The sequence below is a fragment of the Leptinotarsa decemlineata genome, unplaced genomic scaffold (assembly GCF_025532065.1).
Source record: "Leptinotarsa decemlineata unplaced genomic scaffold, Ldec_3_MD MMD2_tig00001393_RagTag_RagTag, whole genome shotgun sequence".
NCBI lineage: Eukaryota > Metazoa > Arthropoda > Insecta > Coleoptera > Chrysomelidae > Leptinotarsa > Leptinotarsa decemlineata.
The window spans coordinates 8,839,408-8,863,349 of NW_027412562.1; the positions used below are offsets into that span (position 1 = coordinate 8,839,408).

The 23,942-nt window shown below is 34.8% G+C and overlaps 1 protein-coding gene across 1 annotated transcript; it reads left to right on the forward strand.

Moving 5' to 3' along the window:
- The first annotated feature begins 1,758 nt into the window (after nt 1-1,758).
- LOC111511095 (L-dopachrome tautomerase yellow-f2) lies at nt 1,759-14,229 on the forward strand. The gene is made up of 5 exons (XM_023167097.2): nt 1,759-2,122; nt 5,223-5,495; nt 5,848-6,027; nt 11,193-11,476; nt 13,772-14,229. Exons 1-5 carry the CDS (start codon nt 1,768-1,770, stop codon nt 14,099-14,101), a joined length of 1,422 nt encoding a protein of 473 aa, XP_023022865.2. The 5' UTR covers nt 1,759-1,767; the 3' UTR covers nt 14,102-14,229.
- The last annotated feature ends 9,713 nt before the right edge of the window (nt 14,230-23,942 follow it).

Here is a 23,942-nt window from a genome sequence, read left to right on the forward strand (position 1 = left end):
CATCAAGAATCGCCAGTTCTATTCAATTATTTGATAATAATATGAGTTACAAATATATGAATAGATATAGATAAAAGAATATATAAAGTAAGGTGGATTGAAAATTTAAAACTTATATTATAGTTCGTGGAAGTGAATGAAATCAATAATGAAATATGTTATGCAAACAAAACGGTACCCACAAAGTCATAGACTATCTGTGGTGACAATATCATGCATTTCCTATCACCTAATACCAATGAAAGAAGTTTGCTGTTATAAATACCTATATAACCATTTTTCGTTTCATTTCCTATCAATTGCTACATTCAATCAACCTATGTATTTCCAATCTTTTTATGTTCTGTAAGAATTTTATAAGATTTTTCATAAATTTGTTATAGTTTGTTATATTGTTATAGTTTTCATTTCATAAGGCAGAAAGTTAAAGAACCTTGGAATCAAATGGTTATAACAGCGTTGACCCATAGACCCATAGAAGCAAATGGTGTTCTAAAATGATCCATCTTCCTTCTCGTATCGTATCGTAGTTACATATTGGTTTGAAAAGGTATGATTTATACAAAGCAGGTTGTTTTAGGAAAATAATGTTGTCGAATATCAAATACCTTCAATTCGGACTATAAAATTTCAGAAGAGTATCGATTCGGTATTTTCAGCATAATTTTCAGGAATGTTCTTTGAAGCACTACCAGAGTCTTAATATGCTCTTTCAGTGCCCTCCCCAGCCAATTATAATGTATGTGATCCTAGCGAATTTTAGCAGAAATTTGAATCGATACAGAATACTTTTCAGTGTATTACATAGTTTCAGTATGTGTGTATTCCATCTGAGATGATTGTCTATTGTAGTAAATAGATATTCAATCGATTCAGTTTCTTTTAATATGCTCTTTCAGTGCCCTCCCCAGCCAATTATAATGTATGTGATCCTAGCGAATTTTAGCAGAAATTTGAATCGATACAGAATACTTTTTAGTGTATTACATAGTTTCAGTATGTGTGTATTCCATCTGAGATGATTGTCTATTGTAGTAAATAGATATTCAATCGATTCAGTTTCTTTTACTTTCAGGTGATCATCAATCTTGAAGGTGTTTTATTGTGCTCTTGAGTTCTTGAAGCATGACAAGGAGATGAAGATAGTTTCATCAAAATTGATGGTGACGATTTTGTTGTCAAACCAGTTTGGAATGGAACCTTATTCACTGTTCAAAATTCTGGTGCCACACTTTGTTATTTCCATACATTCGAAAGAATCCAAAAATCTAGCGTCTTGTACCGATCAGAACAATTTGAGGCAGTTTTCATTTACTATTTAGCTGTTCTCGAAGGCCTGTTGATCGACACCAGATTATTCTGATCTTGGAAATCGGATATGTTCAGCGTGTTTTTCGAAAAGAGTTTCGATTGCTCACTTAATATGACCGATATATTTTTTGTCACACGCTCTGTATAGTTTCATATCGTTGCTATATGTTTTGTCGAAAAGCTAAGCACGTCGATTATTCCTTTCAGTTTGACTGTCACATTCAATTTTGTACTTTCAAGTAAAGTTTCAAGTACAATCTACAACAAATCTTCAATCTCCAATTTTCTTTTCTAACTCTTCAAATGTTTTGATAGTTATTCTGCTATTCCGCCTGGAAACATATCCGGCAACAACGGAATACGATAATATAACCACATTGTGGCTTCCTTGACGAAAATATTTACATCAACCTGCTATCTTGCTTAATATGTATATTATGATGAGATTCATCAAACATGTTCTTAGTTCTCAGTCCACTGACTTCGCTGGCTTGTCGAAGACCGGTGTTGATAGTTATGAAGCTTCTTCTAGTTTACGTTTTTTTTCTGGTAATTATCTCAGTGTCAAGTGCAGGACTCAACCTGGAATTTACTTGGACCAGGATAAATTATGAATGGCCCAGCAATAGACAAAGGATTCGTAGAAGTGACCAAGGGAATCCGAGATACGGAAAAAGAAGTTACCATCAACATCGTGAAACAGTAGTTATCGAAGATCCAAATTATGTGGTAAAGCCACTCTTTGGAAAATCAGAAGAAGACCTGAAGACGATGCATGATGAGACAAGGACCAATATTGATTATCAGTATGGTAAATATTGAATAATAACCGTAATAAAACAGAAGTCTATGGGCACAAATAGACTATTTTCGAGCGTGTTGCGTACACTATTTTTTCGGCAACCATGTAGAATAACAAATCGATGAGATACATTTTTTTATTATATTTCTTAGTAGGACCAAATTTCGAACATTTCACTTCCCAATTGTATTAAATATTGAAATTTGAAAATAAGAAACATTCTATATGTGATGGAGTCCGCCGATATTTGATGAAAATTCATAACATATTGAAAAAGTACTTTATTGTAGGACTTTCACTGTGCCATTTCCACCGATTAGTGAAAATCTCACAATAAAATATTTTCTAAATAAAAAATATTCTCATGATGCACTGTTTGGAACCTTTGGGGTAGTAATGAATATTACTGGAGTTTTTTTCCAACACCAAATCGTTATTTTCAACACCTCGACACGTGTTTCGATCACTAAGCGATCATCTTTGAGAGGAAGATTAAACTCTTGAAGACGATCACTTTGTGATCGAAACACGTGTCGAGGTGTTGAAAATAACGATTTGGTGTTGTGAAAAAACTCCAGTAACATTTAAGAAACATTCTGATTCTTATTTACATCATTAAATATTTAAATAAAAAATGTTGCAATTGCTAATAATGAAGGGATTCAATTTGTTTGAAACGCCTTCACAGTATATCTTATCACTCTCCACAAGTAGCTAACTACATTATTTTTCACTAGTAAAACCCTCATTATAGCCTCCAAACGTTGCTCCCTATTATTTAGAGGCATTTGCAGATTTTAAAATTGATGAATTCTGAACAAGAAGGTAAAGTTCCCTTTTCACATCTGATAATTTTTGAATGGTGATGGCAATTTCATTTTGTTCGTGAGTGAATTGTCGTTATATCCTCCAGCGATTTCCAACCACCGTGTTTCTCCAAATTTGTGTGCAAATAACATCGCTGAAGTTCGATGAATTCTATAGCCTGTGTAGTTTTTGGGATTGGGTAAATTCAAAAATTTCATGAATCTCAATCGAAAATTGCCAAAACTGTGGATACCAACATATTTTATCGAACAATTTTCTTTTATGTAGAGAATGGGATGACCGTAAAGATAAATATTGCCTATACAACTACAAAATTTCTCTCAATATGTGTTTTTGAATCTGGTATTTTTACAAGCAACATATCTTTCTTGTCGTTTATTGGATCAATTGACATGTTTGTTAGTTCTTCCCATCTACACGCACCAGCTAACACAGTAATTGTTGCTAATTGATAGTGAAGCAAACTAAGTTAATCCTTTTGAATCCTTCAGCATTATTCATGTTTCATTATTCGCATTCCTAATGAGTTTTTTGATCTGCTCGCTGTTGAAGTCTTCCGATTCCTTTACTCATAACAAACATTATTTCTTCAAAGAAATGCGATAACCTTTGGGAAGTGGGTATGTTTCAATTTTTCTTCTTCTCTTTTCAACATAAATTACATGTTCCAGAAAGTAAAGGATTTGACAGTTTCAAATGTATGTGCCAAATGCAATCTTCTGTAATAGTTTTGGATTTCTTCGTATCCATCCATTTTGAGAACCTTGACTTTGATTATTCAGGAAATTTGTGCTGCAGCAGCAGCTGCAGCACAGTTGAATGACTATCCATTGAGATATAGAGGTATCAAAACACATGACATCAAAACGAACAAAACAAAACATCAAATGTATGGCACTAACCTCTTTCCTCGAACTTCCACACACAAAATTCCAACAATTATGGCAAATCGTATTTTTGATTTAGTATATATAGTATCAATTTTTTGAATCGTATTTTCATCCCAATTTTTTAACTATTTGTCACGTAAGTTCTATATCCTTCTATTATTTTCTCTTTCTCTGTCTCGAGTTTTGATTTGTTGGGTTTTTCTTTTCGAGATCGATATTATAATCGGTAGCTTCCTAGATACCTACCAACATACTTTCAACCTTTTTTTGTAGTTCACTGTAATCTTTCAATTATGTATTTCATATTTTGTATAAATCACACATTTTCAATGATCACTAGAGTTGAAAATATTTCTCAAAACTGCCCTCTTGGAATATTACTGAAGTTTTATCCCAACACCAAACCGATCACCAAATGATCATCGAAAGGAAGATCAATTGTAAGGGTTATATTTTTTGGAGTAACTAATTTTTGGAAAAGAGAGTTTTTGGCTTCCTACTACTCCATCTTGATACAAAGAAAATGTGGGAATGTTTCTAAAAAAGGAAGAAAGTGATCAGTTTTGAAAGAATTAACTCAATCCATAGATATATAGATCATGCAGAGAAATAACTTTCAGACACAAACTGAAAGAAAAAAACCTCCTTAAAGAGCTACTTTCATATAAACATTGAATTACATGAAAGATAAATTCTTTCGAAACAAATACTTTTATATCAACACTGAATTATACACAAAACACTTTTCTCTACTTAGTTTGTATCATTCCCAGGATTTCTACACAATATACTAAATGAAAGGTGACAATTTCATTTACATGGAACACTGGAATACATCGATATTTCGCCGCAACACACTTGCCTTATCAGTTATTCAGTACCAATCAAGATAACATAAAAAAATTGATTACTTTCTTCCTTTCTTTGGGAGATTCCTATATTTTTTTTTGTATCAAGATGGAGTAGAAGAAAGCCAAACATTTTTACCCAAAGATCAATCTTCTTTTTAAAGATGATCACTTGGTGATCGAAACACGTGTTGAGGTGTTGAAAATAACGGTTTGGTGTTGGAATGAAACTCCAGTGATATTTATTACTACACCAAAGGTTCCAAACAGTGCATCACATGCCCTCTTGGAAATGAAATTAAGTGTCTAATACATTTTTCATATCATTTTCTATGAAAACGACATTGATCGTGTAGTTTCAGTTTTCAACAATGTTCATATATTTCTATAGATCAGTGAGAACATTTTTCATGGTCCTACTATCAACACTAGCAACAATATTGAATCGAATGTATTTGAACTTCCACAATGAAATACATTGCTACTTGTCTGAACTATTGTATGCAACTAAGAATAATATACAATTCAACATACCAATTCTAGAAAACAACATTCCCATGAGCGTGAATGCCTGGAAGAACAAACTCTTCATTACGGTTCCAAGAAGACGTCTAGGGATTCCATCTACCTTGAACTACGTCTCACTCGACAACCCAATCCGCCACAACACCCCTCTAATCCCCTACCCCAACTGGAAGAAAAATTTGTATCCTGATCCGCAAAATACTGGTCAGAATTTCCTTTCAGTATACAGAGTGGCAGTCGATCCCTGTGACAGACTTTGGTTCGTTGACACTGGTGTTCTGGAGCTACCAGGTAATTGTTATTGATAATTTGATTGAATTTTTAACTGAATACATTCTTCATCATTGAACCTTAGAGGAAAAATTCATTTTTTAATCGTAGAGTGTACTCAACATAGATTTCAAAAAACTAGCTCTGTTATTTTTTGTGTTTCCATTCATTTATTCTCTGATATATTTCATTTCCAAATATGTCAAAATCAATTAGGTACAGTGAAAGTCAAAATTGAAAATTTGGTACAGAGTATGATATAAAAAACTGTTCTCAATATATATCAGTCTCGATGGAAAAATAGTTTATTTTTCAATCAAACTAGAAACTACTATAATGTATAATTTTCAATTATTTTTTTCATTCTTTTCAGGTAATGCAACCAAAGTCAAACCACCAACCTTGGTTATCATGGACCTCAACACAGATCAAGTAATCCATACTTTCCAAATACCAGCAGACAGTCTGAAACCAAAGACTTCTCTCACCAGTATTTCAGTAGATGTCACTGAAAATACCTGCGGAGATGCATATGCATACATAACAGATTTAGGTGGGTAGAGCAATAGTCAAACTGAATTGACAAAATATCGTTTTCTACCGATACTATACTGAGTTTGATATATCAATCACAGCACATTTCCTCAAATAGTTTTTCATTGCTTTTGGTTTCTTTCTCAGTGTTACTTTTACAGAATAAGAGAAAGAAGGAACAATTCAATGTTATGATATATAATTGAGGAACAATTCAATATTATGATATATAAAGAACATAATAACGTCTCAGTGGAATCACACCTTGCCAAGTTTTATTGTCAAAGATTGTATTTTTGCGTTGATATAACCACTTTCACATATTTTCAACTCATTTGTCACTTCTGAAATCTATCCAGAGATATGGAGAATATGTCACGTATTCAAATCTGGCGATCTATCATTCGTATCCATCTACAGATCAGTAGCTATATTATGCAATTTTGGAAAACTCTTTGAAAGCATTATTCACGATATTAAAATGATGATAATACCAAATAAGCATTATCCATGTGCAAAACCTGGCGAGTGTAACAGAATATATTTCCTGTAATCTCAATTGAACAGAACAAGTTGATGTCTTCTATACTAATATGAAAAAAGCCTTTGAGCAGATTGACCACTTTTTACTTTTGGAAAAACTTCAAAGAATCGGATTATCAACTTCTTCGATAGGATTGCTCAAATCTCATTTGTCAGATCGCATTCAGTTTTTCGAATATCGGGGGTATAGTCGAACCATTAAATTATACTTCAGGAGTGCCCCAGAGGTCTAATCTGGGACCACTTTCATTTCCAATTTTCATAAAAGGCATTTTGATAAGGATCACAAGCCCTCATTCACTTTTCACAGATGACTTGAAGAGTTTTTCAGTAATCAAGTCCATAGACAATTGCTATCGTTTACAGGACTCGCTTAATGAAGATTAAATTTGATGTTGTGAAAACAGACCAATTCAATGTAAGTGAATGCAAAGTACTGTCTTTCTACAGAAAACTATATTCAAAAATTTCCTAATATTCCATAAATAATACGGCTATCGAAAACGGTGATACGATTAAAGATTAAGAGCTGGTTTTTTATCGACGGCTTATAATTTGATACTCAAACCACTCACATTATATAGCCGATGTTAAAGCTATTGGGATATTTCTCCAGAAACTGGGGAAACTTTCCAAATGTTGATACGCTCAAATTGTTGTATGTTACTTGCATTAGAAGTGAGGTAGATTATGCGTCTTTAATTTGGTTTCCATTATATCGAATTTTCGTTCAGCGATTAGAATTTGTTCAGAGTGAGCTTTTGAAATTCATGTTTTTAAGTGCAATGGATTTTATTCAGATGAGGACACAGACTATAATATTTTATAAAACTCATTCATGCAACTTGAAATCCCTAGCAGAAAGAAGATAATTGCTCTGTGATTATATTTGTAGTTAAATTCTTAAATAACGAAATTGATTGTAGTGACTTGTTAAGACAAATTCGGTTTTTTGTACCCAGATCACAATCCGGGCATATGATTCAGTTCTACAATGGGAATCCTAGGACAATTTTTTTGAAAAAGTTGCCAATATTTGTAATGTAAGTGTCGGACCTGTGCGATAGACATCATGACAGCAAACTGTTTATTTTAAAGTCTATTCAAGATTCGATGTCATGATTGTTTTTCACACCCTTTTTGTAATCTATATCTTTCTTTATACTCTCTAATTATTTGTATTCTACCTATTTGTGGGTGTGAACTTGTAAAAAACAGAAAATCTTTCTTCTCCTTTAAAAATTTATGAATCTAAAGGAAATTCACATCCAAGATAGAGTGGATGTAAACATTGACATGCCCTACGCACGTGATATTGAAAATTCCAAGAATTGGCCAGGGTCGTATTCAGAACCATCATCTTGTTGATCGCAAATGCTATATCATACTTAGGAAAACTTTTTTATAATAACGAGTGAAATGCACACGTTTTGCAGTTTAACGGGAAAAATACAGATCATATGTGTAATATAAAAAGATTTTCATTGGATTTTTCACAGCGCACTCAAGCATTATATGAAAAGAGACGTAATTATTTCTTTATTGATAATTTTTATTTTATCTAAAATCAAAAGGAATATTAATCAAAATTATTCAACTGGATGAATTTGTCTCTTCATCAGTAGTGTCATCCTCACCAATCTGAATTATCAGTGGCTCGATTTGTGCCTCTATTATGTTATCAAGCTTCCACATGTTTGTCTCGACTTCCGATATCAAATGCCGAACACACTTCTCCCATTTCTCCGCTGTGACTCTTTTCAAAGCCTCATCAAAAAGTACTTTGAGATTTGTGAATTTGAACGTGGTGTTATGCTGAGCTACAAAATTCTTCACATCCGCCCATATTAACTCGATGGAATTGAGCTCGCAGTGGTATGGAGGCAGGCGAAGGACAATTTTGTTTTGGCCTGCTGCCGTCTCATCGACTATATATATTTGGTATTCAAGCTTGCGCTCCTTGACGATTTTTAGTAGCTGTACTCTGAGCATTGGGTCTTCAAAGCTAATATTCTTTGATCGCAGCCAATTTTGGATTTCAACCTTTTTTGAAGACATTGTCGGAATCTTCTCTAACCGTCGCGAATGATAGCCCTTCAGCAACAAACCCATTCTCATTGCCGATGTGACAAATAATAAGCCGTTCGCCTTTACCAGAAATTATGAAAAGATATGTGAGTAAATAAAACAAATACGAGGGATACTTTTTATATATTGAGATTGAGGCAGGTCTTGATATAAATATAAGTTCACCTGATGGATTTGTTAATCCGATGGATAGTCCATCTAGAAAGGCCCTCTTAGATGAGGTCACAGTTTCATCGACCCATACTTTAGGGATAGTATGACCAGCATTAACCCAGGTTTCATCCATATAGTCAATTGTTCTCTGTTGTTCCCTATAATATTTAATTTTGGTCAAATACTCTCTCCTCCATAACACAATTTCCTCTATACAATAAAAAACTATTGCGCCCTCGTTTTTTCCATACAAAATTCAAATGTTTCAATACTGTATGGAATGTTGACCGCTTGAAACTTGGCAATAAAACATCTTCATTTATTTCTGTGAGTACTTTGTCTATCGTGGGTATTTCATTTCTGAAAAAGTACTCATGTATTTTCCTCCTGATTGCATGTTTATCAGCATCATCTATTGATTTTATAATGGTTTGACGTTTCTGATTTGTATTCGGTTTGGAAAATATATAATTTTGTTTATATTCCCGTAAAACATTGTAAATCGGAGCGCAACACACTCCAATTTTATCGGAAACTTTCGATACAACTTCGTCGACAGTCGATGTCTCAATTTCTTCCATCTCTTTCTTGGACACATTTAAAATCACTTCTTTCATGTCAACACTCGAATGTGTTTTTTTAGATTGTTTTCTGGCCTGACTCAGAGGATAGCTCACAGTGTCATCAGCAGTCTCTGTACTGGACATCTTGGAAAACAATTTTAAACAAAATACTATAACGCACGCCACACAAACACGCAAACGACTGATTACAACCCTGTGCTGGTACCGAACTCGTACCAAGAAGGCGAATTCACCAATGAACGCTGTCCTTTCCATCTGACACTGGGCGATCACGTGAATATCACGCTTCGGTTTTGTTTTGTTTTACTCTATCTTGGATTTGGATAGACTTTAGAGTTGCATGATTCGAATATGATTTATAGAGTGATGTTTCTTTATCATGTTGCAGTTACATGTTGCATGGTCGATTTTCATTTAATAGTATATATGTATTCATATTCAACATTCATTAACAGAGCATCTACATGGTTCCTGGTTATGGATCTATTTTTGACATGCATCACTGCTTTAATGACAGTTTCTTCGAAGAATATGTTTCTTAAAATTGAATCTCGATTCTCATTATTCTAGAGTACTTTCCTTCTTGACTGATGGCCTGGGTCACAAGATCCTTTTTTTGGAAATTCTGTCCAAGGACACCGAAAATTATGATACAGGGTTAATTCGATTTGGAATGGCCCCTAGCAACATTTTGAAAAATTTCAGGAGGGGCTCGAAAAGTTATTATAATAACAATGTTTGAGAACCATGAGGAATTGCCGAACGCAAAAATGAAAGAATATTAAAAAAAATGAAAGAAATAGAGATTTTTTTACACGAAAAGTGACGTGAAAAATTCATTTGTTTAAAACAAATTATTTATTAAATAAATAAAGAAAATATAAATTGAGAAAAAGTTTTTTTCCAGAATATCAAAGAGAAATAGAAATTATGATTTGAAAACAAATTGTTCCTTAATATTCATATTCAGTAGCAGAAAAAATTGTTAATCAACAAATGCGTTTTTAAGCACTTACATTTTTTTAAGAAACAATTTTGTTTTTAAAAATCATAATATTCATCACTGATAGAAATCTTCCCAAAATAATTTCAAATATCTTATGGAAAATTCATTTGTTTATAATAATTTTTTCAACAAATTAAGCTAAAGATTATTAAAAATCATTTTTATATAACTTTTTTGAAGGCTTTCAAGAAAAACTCCACGGTTTTTATGTGAATTCAAAACTTTTAAGAATTAATCAGTTGATGGATATAGCCGGTACTATTTGGTAGGAAATCATAATGAAACAAAGAGAATTGCAACTTTCCATGGTAAAAAACATAGAAAATATTAATTATTTTTTCTTCATTGTAAAAATTAGTCAATTAACTGAAGTATATCTAATAAAATGATCATGGGAAAAAATGTTTTTCATGAATTTTCGTTTATTCAAGTGTCTAGAAAGTATGTGACTTTTTTTCTCAATAATGCTATTTAAAGGGTTGAAATATTTTTATTGTCCATATCGATAAGCGTGTGCGGGACTCGTATCACCCGCTGTTAGCTCTATATTCGCCTATAAATTAAAATTATAAATATTGGTGATAGCTTCCGGGAGGTAAAACTTATTTTTCAGAAAATTTTCTCTTCTTTAAGGATCTTTTTTCAAATTTAATAATTATCGAGATATTTCCAAAAAACCAATTTGAAATTGTAGTCCCTCACATTTTGTTTCGTGGAGCTGAGTTGACTTTGACGTTCGTTCTCAATACAATTGTTGAAACATTCTCCTCTATTTCTCTTCCAATTTTACACCTATATTGAATTTCGTAGGAGCATTTGGATTGGTTGTTTACAGTTTGAAAAACAATAAATCGTGGAGGGTCAATCACAGATATTTCAATCCAGATCCAAACCTAGCGAATTTCTTCGTGTCTGGACACAGTTTCAAATTCAACGACGGCATTTTCAGTACCGAACTCTCTAGTCTGAAACAAAATGGATATAGGGATCTCTACTTCCATCCATTGGCAGGAACACACATGTACAAAGTATCCACATTGCTCTTGAGGAATGAAACTGAGTCGAACAGATCCAGCGATGGAACCGATTTTCAGGTAACGACTTCTAATGAATTTTTTAAATTGTAATTTTACGTTTTTATTGATTGAAGTCCTTTCCTATATTCCAACATTTAATTATTTTGGGACATTATAGTTGATCCTACAAATATTTTTTTGTAATCAAGTGTGGGAATTATATACATCATTATGATTTTTATCAATAAAAATGACTGCTGACAACACATACTTGAACATTTTTTCTGAATTGATATGAAATTTTTGATACTATTAAGCTTCCATTGAGTTATTACAGACATATTAGAATTCCAAATGAACATGCATTTTGTTTTTCATGGGGAAATTGTACAATAATACTAATAATAATAACGGTGTGGGGAGTGGTCGTTGGTTGATAATGCTGGCGCGCCCTCCCGAATATATCGGGGCTTCGGGGGATAGGGCCTGACCAGCGCCTACTACGGTTTGCGCATAATGATAATAATAATAATATAAGCAGGGATGGCCAATAACACCCTTGGCCTTTGGTGAGTTACGCCACCACTTACCCGAGCAACTGGTGCAAAACCGGACCGGCACACCAGGCGCACCTGGGAAGGAGAACACTATTCTCCCTCCGGTGCCGGCCGTGGGTCTACTGAGCTAACCACCTGGTGGACACAACACTTGGTTCCTAGTAATCGAGGAAGGGGCCTCCATAATCGACCCGCTTGGAGGGGTTAGAGGCAAGCTGGTGAGGCCCATAACGATGATTTGTACACCGATGACAACCCTGGCAATGACAACGGACGCTTTGAGTGGACACATAAGCTAAGAGATAGCCTTATGCATTGCTACGAGAGTAGAGACCCGCGCGAAGAGGGTGCATGGCGAGATTGCATGATCTGTGTTGTGAAACACATCCGGAGCATGCCTCCTTTTCCGCCCAAAGTCTTAGGGATTAAGTATCCTATCTTCGGCGGCAGGGCTATATAGCTGCTTCCCAGCCTGCTAACGAAGTGGTAGAAGTGACAGTTCTACCACCAGTTGGCACAGCTGTAGATGAGACTTGCATCATGCCACCTATGGTGTCAATCAGAACACGTAGGACGCTTCACAGAATTAGGCCCCTGAAGCCACAAGAACTGGCTTGTTTGGATGCGGAGGTTCATAGTGTTCATACAGAAGAGGCTGACATCTGGCAAATCAACACCGCCGTGTATCGCGTCGTCCAATCGCTTTCCAAATCGGAAGGATGAAATAACGGCCTTTCGGTTCGGAGGATTGAACGACGTGCACACAAGATGGAGGCTAAGATCACGTCGGCGAGACAACACGCTTCTCGTATCTAATGTGTGATGGACTACAGGGATGCCAACAGGCCTTTCATGCCCGCAGTGCGGCGAATAGTCGCCAAACTACGACGTATCCATCACACTTTGAGTCAAGGCGTGCTACTGACCACCAAACAGAACTGCTTTGATAAGATACGAATGTTAGAGGCTGCTAAGGAGTCAGTAGGGAGTATCGCGGAAAACCTTAGGTCAGGCAGGAATCTTAGCCGGACAGATGCAGAATACTGTCATTCTTGGCTCACTGCACTTGCGCAGGACACATGATTCTCGGATCCAATGATCACTTACCCCAAGGTGTGGGGAGTGGTCGTTGGTGGATAATGCTGGCGCACCCTTATAAATGTATCGGGGCTTCGGGGGAAAGGGCCTGACCAGCGCATATTTCGGATGATGATAATATTTATTGGTGTACTAAAAATACAAAATACAATGGACATTATATCACATTGAACAATAAACGAAGGCAGGATAAATTCCACTAAAACTTGTATGTAGCATATCGTTTTTCCTGTGAAATTAAAAATATACTTCATCTTCGTCAATAAGTGAATGGTAAACATTTTGAATATCATTGAAGTGAACTGGAGATATTTTCAAATTTTCGTTTATTCGAGATAATTTGTCATTTGTTTGCAGATTCTGAAAACGAATATTAAATTGCGAATTAGTCAGGAATGGGTGATTTGATTTCCAAAAATCAATCAGTGTTGGATAAAAAATCCAAATACCTAATAAATGAGGTATTACAAGGCTACCTTGTTTCATTGAGAAAAAAGGTGGGCACGCTCTCCCTGCGAAGAGTTATGCAAAACTAGTTATGCAAAACTTTCCTTATATGGATTGAAGTTACTTTTGTCCAACCTTGTGAGAGAGAGTGGAGGTTTTCCATGTCGATTTCCTCCACAAAAAACGAACCCAATTCCCAAAAGTAGGGTATCTCTCTACATCTTTCGTAGCCTTCATATGTGAACTTATAAAACAAAGTTAATTTTTTCAGAATATAGGTGATCGAGGACCACAATCCCAATCCACAGCGGCCTACATCCACCAACCATCTGGTGTCATGTTTCTGGGACTCATCAACCAAAACGCCTTAGCTTGCTGGAACACGAACCTTCCTCTGAATACAATATCGATCGTACAAAAAGACAACAAAACTATGGCTTATCCCAGTGACGTCAAAGTTCATGACGATAAGGTCTACCTGATCACGAATTCTATGCCTCAATTTTTGTTTGGAAAATTGGACTATGATACAATAAATTTCAGAGTTTGGTCCAACAACGTTGAAGATGCCATTGCTGGAACTAGATGTGCTACAAAGTAGTTTATGAAGTGATGATACATTTGGAAGTTATTCACGAGACTATTGACGTTGAAACGACTGAATGGAAGATTTTTTTTTTAGTAATCAGATGTATAAGTGACCTATTATAGAAACCTTCAAATTGAAAACTATTTTGGATTGACCTTTGAATATATCTAAATGAAAAGGTAAGGTGGATAGATCGTTAGTGGATAGATCGTTGGTGGATAGATGATTATTTCAAAAATTCTACAGGAAACTACCACTAGCTACCAGGCTAGGCTGAGAATATTAAGAATGTCAATATTCATATTGCTCACTACAGAATGATATCCGTTACGGAATAAATACAAAAATATACAAATACATATATAATATACAAATACAGGTTCTCAAAACTGAGTAATCTAAATATAAAGTGGATCACTTGGGAATGGTTGTAAACTTCAAATAACCATACTTTCTCTAGCTTTGAATTGAATTGCTCTGAAACCGAAGTTTTGAAAAACAAAGGTATGGATTATGAAAAAAAAATCATGAATGAGGCCAGCCTTACTGAAAACAAAAATTTATACAGTATTACATATAAAATCTATTATATTAATGAAATGAATGACTTTCGAATATACAATAGCATTTGCTCGTCGTAGAAAAATTTATCCATAATTATTATTATAACGTATATTTTTTCAAAATGCTAGATGGAAGGTGTAGGTGATGTAGGTTTATGAAAGAAGTTGAAAAGTCAAACATGCAAATTTCCAAACACGAATAAAAAAAAATTATTCCTATCCTTAATTTTATGAATATCAGTAACCGCTAATACAGAAGCGAAAGAGAAGCCACAATTATAAAAAAGACTCCAATTTGAAAAAAAATAGAGTGTCTGAATGCATTCTGTAGTTGAAATAGATAAAAATTATGATGGACAAAAGTCTATTAGTTGTTTTATCAAATAACTGTCCAAATTTCAGCGTTCATCAAACGTTATCATATTTTATAGTTTCTTCATTTCGCTTATTTTTGAGGTACGATTTGATTGTGAGTTATTGGCTATTGAATAAAGTTGAACTGTGAAAGCTGTGATTTATATAATGGTTTTCATATACTGTAATGTGAAATTAACACCGCAACTATGCTAAAAATACGGCTTATTGAATTGTGACTCAGCAAAGTAGATTTAGGAATACGGATTTCACGGTATCCACATATTTCTTCATATAAGTAGTGCTGTTGAAATTATTTGGTTTATTAAAGCTACATCCATATCTGAATTTAGAAAAATATGCTCATTTTTTGCATGCACAATATTCTTGTTGTCTACTTAATATGATTCTATAATTTGTGTTGTATTAAACTCTGTCTCAGAGCCTCACATCTCAGTATATGTTCGACCGTTTTTCATTCTTCTTCTGCGGAGTCTGCTTTTAACTTGTCGTTTTCCATTAGGCAAGAAATTTCAATTATTACTGAGTCACATTGTACATTGCACTTTCCACCTTTGATCAATCATGTATTTCAAAAAAAAAATTTCAACATTATCTGGTCTAACAGAAATATTATTAAGTGGGACTTTTTTTGTACTTTGTTCGCAACATGATACAATATATCATTATCGTAATACCAAAATTGCTGGGAAATCTGGTTGACTTTCCTTCGCTTATCATAGAAGAGTCGAAGCATATAAGATCTCTAGGCAAAAACTTTTACTGTTTTTATCATATTTATTCATTCATTTCATCATGTTATGTACAGAATACATTTAAGACAAAGTGCAATGGTATATAGTTTTTGGTAAAATACAAAATGATAGATGAATGTCAGCTAAGTAGATGTGTGCGTAAGAAGATATTATATATTTAAAATATGTAAAGATAAAAAGATAATATATAGATGAAATGTATAAAGATAAAAATGGTAACAATGTATTATATGGAATGTGTAGTAGAAATTGCATGAGACTAATCTGGAAGAATATCGAACGCTCGTCAGAGAGTAAAGATAAATAATTTTAATTTATTTTTGGTAGGACACTACATACTCATCAATTAGAAATTGCGTACCCTAATTACTCTTCTACCGAATGAAAATTGGTATCTACTAAGAATTGTTTCATCTTCCTTTCAAAAAAAATGAGACCGAGATTCCTCCATTTACGTGGTAGCTTAGTGTACATACGCAAGTTCAGGGAATTGCGTTTGTGAGATTACAAGTTTATATCTAGGTGGCCTCATATGGTCTGCTTCTCTCGTTGAATAATTGTGGAAATCGTTATTTCAATCAATTTCAGTTTTTCTGGTATGTATTTGGAGGGGACTTTGATAGATATAAATTATACGGGACATCATCCATCAAATTTATAGCACGTTTTTGAAGACGGAACACTCTAACACAGTGAGGTGAGTTTCCTCATAAAATAGTTCCGTAATTCAAATAAGAGAGGAAAAGAGTGTGATACGAAAATAGGATGGTAGAAGAATTTAAAGAATGTTTAAGACATCTCAACAGAAAAAGCTGAGTGGATAGTTTTTTGGATAATATATCAATATGGGTTTGCCAACTCAAGTCATCATCAAGGGTCAGACCGAGCAACTTGACAGATTCCGATCTACATAACTTTTCGTTTGAGGAGCAAATAATTTTTTGAGATTTGCTCTTGTTAGGTTGTTTGCTCTGAACCTCTTTACGGTTGAACTTAGTCGTAATTTCGTTTAATATAGATACGTTGTTGTGGGATTGAATGAAAGTAGTATCATCAGCGTAGCACACACAGAAACTGATCTACTGTCACAGGTAGCTGACAGTCATAAAAGCATGTTCGCTGATGATATTAGGTTTTTAAAAAATATTATACTGTGTAGTTAGATACACTGGTCAGTGGAGAATTTTGTACTGTATTCATTGATGGTGTTAATTTTTTTTCAAATATTAGTTTTTTGCCTATCTTCAGCTTATTACTATATGATTTTCGGACAAATTTTATCTACGAACTCAAATTGAACCAAAGCGCTGCCAAAATATCGTGGTTATCGTTGGTGCCCGATTTGAACAATTGACAGAAATTGTCACATTTTGAGGTATATTCTTCCTTGCTCTTGCGCAACCAAAACGATCCATTTTTAGATCGGATAGTACGGGCGTTGAAAAGTAGATCCTCTACGACAACAGGGCCAAACCATCACAGCAGAGTCCCATTGTTAGGAAATCGATGAAATGTACCGAAAAATGCGCCAGCAGCAGCCGGCACTGGTCAACAGAAGAAGTCCTTTTTCTGCTTCACGACAACGGCCGTCCGCACATTTCACAAATCATCGTCCAAAAATTAAACGACTACAATCTTTTGAAACACTTCGATCACTTTCTCACCGGTAGAAACTTCACCAATCAGGCCTACTCAAGTACATACTCAATTATAATTACCTAAAACATATATTATTTTCATATTTACTCAACTTTCATATATCTCAATTATAATTACATTATAATTGAGATATATAATTGAGATATATAATTACTACATCAATAATAATATGTCTACAAAAACTAGAATAACACCTGTTTCTAAAAAACAAGTTCATTAATGACGATCTTTTTGAATCCAATTGGCATTCAGTAAAATATTTGGAATTTTAAATTTTTTGATTTAGCTTTAATCATTCGTTCAATTTGTGCAGAATTTTGAAATTTCAATTGAAGATATGATTCTCTTTTGAAAAATGATTTGAATATGTTGCACTTGTCTTTCTATTTATATAGCTCATATGATGTTCCTGGATGCGATTCTTGAATATTCTGTCGGTTTCACCGATATATACCTCAGAGCAAGTTACATAATTTAATTTATATAGGTGATTCTGATTAATCGAATTTGGATGATTTGTCTTCTCTATTTTTGAGTAACTTTTCCAACGTACTGCCTGTTCTATATGAGATTTTATCATCTTGTTCAAAAATGAAGCATCTTTTTCAACTGTATTCTCAGGTTCGATTCGTGTCAAAAGTTCTAAAAGTTTACATTGAAAGGGTTATTTTTTTCGGAGTGACTATTTTTTGGGACAGAAAGTTTTTGGCTTTATTCCTTTCTTTGGAAGATATATGTCATCTACAATACCCCTCGGTTTCTCGAGGAGTATTGTAAATGACATATAATAAGGAAAAATAAGTTTAGGTTAAGGATGAACGAAATTTCGACTTTCAGAAAGGACAAAAACCAAGATAAATACATCTCAGTTCCATACCACCAATATACGAGGAACTTTGGAAAGATTTTCAAGGAATTAGGTATGAAGGTGGTTTTTAAAACAAGTCATACACTACAGAGCCTTTTGGGAAGTCCAAAAGACAAAGTCGAGAATTCGGAAAAGGCTGGAATTTACGAAATTGAATGTAAGGACTGCGATGCAAAATATTATGGACAGACAAAAAGATCTATTAAAGTAAGATATAAGGAACACATAGCACACTTAAAATATGGAAGACCTGAAAAATCAGCAGTCGCCCATCATATTCTGCAAAAAAAACCATTTCATAGACTTCAGTTCATTAAGATTAGACAAGTTAGACAAGTTAACAACAACAGGCAACTAGATGCCTATGAGAGTGTAGAAATAAGTGAACACAATAATTATGAATAATGATGACGGACCTATACCAACAAAATAAAATAATGTTGTTGGGTTTACTGATTACTACATAAGGACACATTGCAAAAATAAATTTGGATAGGCAATATTGTGAAATTAATTTTTATATAGCTGAAAATTGTTTTATATAAACATATATTGTAAAATAATAGATAAGGCAAAATTGTAATATTAATTGAGGTTGTTATGCCCGGATGGTCTACCTGTATGAGTTACCTTTTAGCATAAATAGGATTAGCTCGCACTAGTCCTTTGTTTTAATTTTCCTCTTTGAAGATGATCACTTGGTGATCGAAACAGGTGTCGAGGTGTTAAAAATAACGATTTGGTGTTGGGAAAAAACTCCAGTAATATTCATTACATTATATCTACATCCAATGCGTCCAATTTCACAGACAAGCCGGAAACATAAGCTATGACGTTAATTGAGAGATACCTATGTGTATTTTTGATGGGTTTGTGGTTATAGTGGAATCTGTTAATGTTGTGTGTATTGCTTTCACCAACTTCATTGAGAGATCTACCCACAAATTTCTCCGGATATGTGTTTTTTTTCCAGAACCGTTTTAATAATAGTAATATCTTTTTTCACAAATATTATGAACTGAATTTATTAAACTACAGATATATCGCCCTATAACACATTCAGTTTCTCAGCCACGCTCAGATTTTTTTTTTATTTTTCATTCATTTCAATTTCGATGTGCCTCGATTCAGAAGAACTTTTTTCAATAATACAGCGACACACGACAATAAATTTTGCCACTTTGAGTTGATATGAGCAGAATTATAAATTCATAAATATTTTGATTACTCTACAACATTGTATTCGTTTTCTATATTCAATTGTTACGATCATTTCACAATGTTTTTTATTTCATTTCATCCTCACTTTTTTCCCAACTAATGAAACATTTTGATCTTATCCAACTATCCATACGAGTTTAAGAATGTTTCTATACTAAAATACTCTCTTGTTCGAGAGATATCAAATATCACTCACAATTTTCAGTGCCAAACTTTCCAATCCCTACAAACCCTCCCTAGACAGATATAAATTGAATATTCATTAAAGAGTTTAGTGCCGATATCCGATCACCATAAAACTGTCTTGATCTTATTCAATTCCGGTTTCAAAGAACTAAAACATTGCATAGTCTGCGAAATCTGCTCGTATATCGTGAAGCAATCTTGATCCTGGCTTTTGGCTTACCAGAAATCGCGCCAAGAATGGATTTCCTTCGAACTACACCCCGACCTGTGTGCCATATACGACACTTTTAATACTCCCGTTTGATGCTCTTTCCGATCGTATCAGAAGCGGGGAGTTACACAGGGTGTCTCTGAAAAATAAATAGATTTTACCGCTTCTTCAACATGCATAATTCGAACAGTTTCCTGGAAACCCCAGTAGTTGAATTTATTCGAACCATATCGTTAATTTCTTTCAAAATTTTATATAATTTTTCCAAAATCAATCATCTTTTGTATGAGCAAGTTCAGTTCTTCAAATCGTTCTACATTCTAAATGGTGGTTAGCCAGCAAGTACTAAACCTTCCTAGCATTCAATATATCCATCATTCACCTTTATAAAAATTACCCATGAATGATATATTCGAGTAATCACAGTAAATATTAATTTTGGACAATAAACCAACGTCTTTCACGAAATAATACAATTTCTGTGCTTCATAGGCCAAACCATTGTAACATATGCTTCTTAGGCCAAACCAGTAGGTACGTAAAGAATTTTCAAACAAAAACAAACTCATAGCATAAGTTTGAATTACAACGGCATAGACCATAAATTCAGCTTTGATAAAATTAGTATTTGAGATAGACAAGAAAATTATAAAAAATAATTGAATATGAAAACAATAAAGATAGTGCCAATAACTGGTTCGATATTGAAAATTAATTCTGACGATCCTCGTGATGCTCTGTGTGAACAGAAAACTAAAAACTACTGCTATAACCTGAAAATTAACATGGTTGGGTTAGGTTAGGTCGCATTCGGCCAAATAAACCCAGCTTCTTAACGAAACCGATTAGTTGGTATGGTGAGTGGTTTTTCAGGTCAGATGATGAGAGTACGGCTATACCGAACTCTAAAACTCTTATTCGGTTCGCAGCGGGGCAGGCACAAAGTATGTGCTCTGCTGTTTCACATTTTTCAAACAGAGGCGACACACACTGTATTCCGACAGTCCGAGTCTCTGCATATGATGATTCAAATGACAGTGACTTGTTAGAAGGCCTGTTAGACATCGTAGTTCATCCCTACTGTAGTCCAACAACCGTTTGGTATCAAGCTTAGAAGGGCGAATAAACGCCTTGGAATGAGCCAATCCTGGAAGATTCTGCCAGAAATCCATAAATTTTCTTGCCATCCAGGTTTTCAATATTTGTTTGGCAAAGCCTAAAGCAATGCCGATGACAGGTTCTGGTCCGATGAAGCTGCTTGCAGCACCCTCCTTTGCAAGGAAATCAGCACCCTCATTGCTTTCCAGGACAGTATGACCAGAAACAATCTGTTGAGTCTTCCTATCGAGGAGAGTCGTTTTTGACAATTTGCTACCAATTTAGACGTTGCTTGGTAGGAGCCAAGAGCTTTCAACACCGCTTGACTGTCCGAGAATATTTTTATTGACTTTTGTATGAGGTTGGATTCTTCCAATCTCTCCGCACACAATTCAATAGTGAAAATTTCCGCTTGAAATACAGTCGCATAGATTAAATGAACATGGTACAAATATTGATCTGCAAAACTGGGGATGATATTTCGAAATTGGAATTGTTATAAAACTCTTTTTCAATGTGACTGGTGTGGGCAAGTAATTTTGAAGATCATACAAGTTATTGAAATATTGCTTATCATATATTATGTTCGAATTGTACCAGCATGAAGAAAAAACAAATCATTAATCGAGTTCTCTGGTCAACGAAACGAATGGATTGGTGTTCTTACTACCACGCCAGGCTGCAGAAGTGGTATTGATGAACTCACCAATATCGAGTATGGTCTGACAAAACAGTGAATAATGGAACGAACTTGAAGACCAGAATAGGTTGAAACTATACTGGCCCTGTACGGAACCAAATCGGTAATGGCGTCCTGCAGCAAATGGTGTTATAGTACCCCCGATGGGTGAGGTTCAACACTTGAACATACGAGTCCTCCTAAATGATGCCTCATCGTTGGGAATGTGTATCAGTTCGAAAGGATGTATGATGCCAATTAGTCCCACTAACGAAACCATCAGGAAACGCAGCGTCCTCTTGTCGTATTAACCTAGTCACAATAATACGTAGCGAACCTTCTTTTGCTAGCTACTGACTTTATGGACTATGAAATAACCAGAAAATACAAATCCGAGTTATCGCCTACTCAAGGGCAGGATATTTTATAAATCTGCTTGCACCAAATTTTGGGGTAGTAGATGTCGAATCTGCATCGACCAATCAACTGGAATCTTTTCAGTGAGTCAGAATGTCTGCCGTAGAGGATATTCCTGAAGATGGTCCACAGTTACAATCACAGAGATACACATTTCGACCTGGATGTCAACGTGAGAGGATCAGGAACGCGTTTCCTTGCTGGTGGGACAGCATCTCCTTGAAATCGTCATAGGAGATCAACTTCTCAAACCACACAATTATGTTGTTACTGGAATGAAAAAAAATGTATCTTGGTTGAATATACCCACACAGTTTGGGTCCACCTACCTACCGATAAAATACACTTGGAAACACACATGAGACCGGTTGAAAATAGAACTGGAGAACTACTTCAATTGGTATCGGTTCAGAATAACTATTATAGAGCTACTAACCAGACATTGTCCAATTAGAGTACACCTGAAACAAATAAAATTGTACAATAGAAACATCAACTAGACTAGTTCGTCATGTCACTGGCTCACTGGGGGCGAAAAATTAGTGGATAAACCAAATTATATCCAGTACAATCTAGATTAGTGGACAAATTGTTAGTGGGTGTCGAAAAAATGAGGAATATGTACAGTTTTTTTACAGACTTGAAAAAAAAATGACAAGTGTAAAAGTATCAAAAATGCATTCGAAGTGTCTTCATGTTGACTCTTCGAATCAAGACAATTTCGTCATTTTTCTCAGAGAAAATTACCACCGACTTTATCGGTGAGGAGAACCTGGTAGACAGTAGCGATATTTTTGGTGTCATAAACTGTTATTTTCACAGCATTGAGATTTTTTCTCAAGGAGTCTAAGAGTATACGCATTGGAGAGTCAAGTTGAACCCTGCTGATGGCAGGTTTTTTTAACAAGCTCTTCACTTCTGATCTATTCACCCAGTCAAAGAAGGGCAACAATATTTATCAGCCACAATACATGCCAAAATGATACATAATCAACAGTAGAGATGAGAATTTGGAGGAACAGATTCACATGGATAATGCTGGCATGAACGTTCATAGCAAATTCTAACACTGTTGCCGATGGTTTCGTAACTCATAAAAATAATAACAATTCTTTATATAGTTTTGTTGTTGTTGCAACCACACTTTACATGCAAATCAAATGAGCTTGAAAGAAATAATTTTTCAAGTATGATTTAGGAGAACGTCATGAAGCCATCATAGAGGGCTGCTTTCCTTGCCAGAAGTTAAGAAGAAACACTCGCAGTACTCTCGCTCTTAATATTGAAGGAGCATTTATCAATGCACCACCTGAATCTATTGGGTCAGTCCTGACTGGTAAACAGAACTGCAACTACGATTACGAGGCCAATAGGTTCAGGGTCACCGGGAGTGCCTTCAAGGTGGGGTACTATCTCCCTTCCTGTGGTCACTCCTGATGAATAGTCTGCTTGATTCCTTCGTTAGAAGAGAAGTAGATCTGCAAGCTTATGCAGATGACCTTGTCTTCTTGGCAAGGTCCACGTCGGGAAGGGTAGCGTGTAATATCTTCCAAAGTACAATAAACGTGGTTCACAGTTGATGTCAGAGGGAAAAGATGTCTGGCAATTCCAGCAAAACTGTGATAATCCCCATCACCAGAAGGAGAAAGTTTCATTCAATGGTGAGTCATTCCATTCGAAAAGGAGGTGAAATATCTTAGCATTGTCCTTGATGAAAATCCACCTGGAATACTCATTTGAAAAAGGTGTTATGAAAATACAGACGGTCCCTATGGACATGTCGAAGGATTTGTGGTGAAACTTGGGTTCAGGTCGGAAACA

Excerpts from the sequence above, each read along its gene's own strand:
- LOC111511095 (XM_023167097.2), top strand. The coding sequence starts at position 1,768 with ATGTTCTTAGTTCTCAGTCCACTGACTTCGCTGGCTTGTCGAAGACCG. Across the intron at positions 2,123-5,222 it reads CAATATTGATTATCAGTATG|AAAACAACATTCCCATGAGC; the intron begins GTAAATATTGAA and ends TACCAATTCTAG. Across the intron at positions 6,028-11,192 it reads TGCATACATAACAGATTTAG|GAGCATTTGGATTGGTTGTT; the intron begins GTGGGTAGAGCA and ends TGAATTTCGTAG.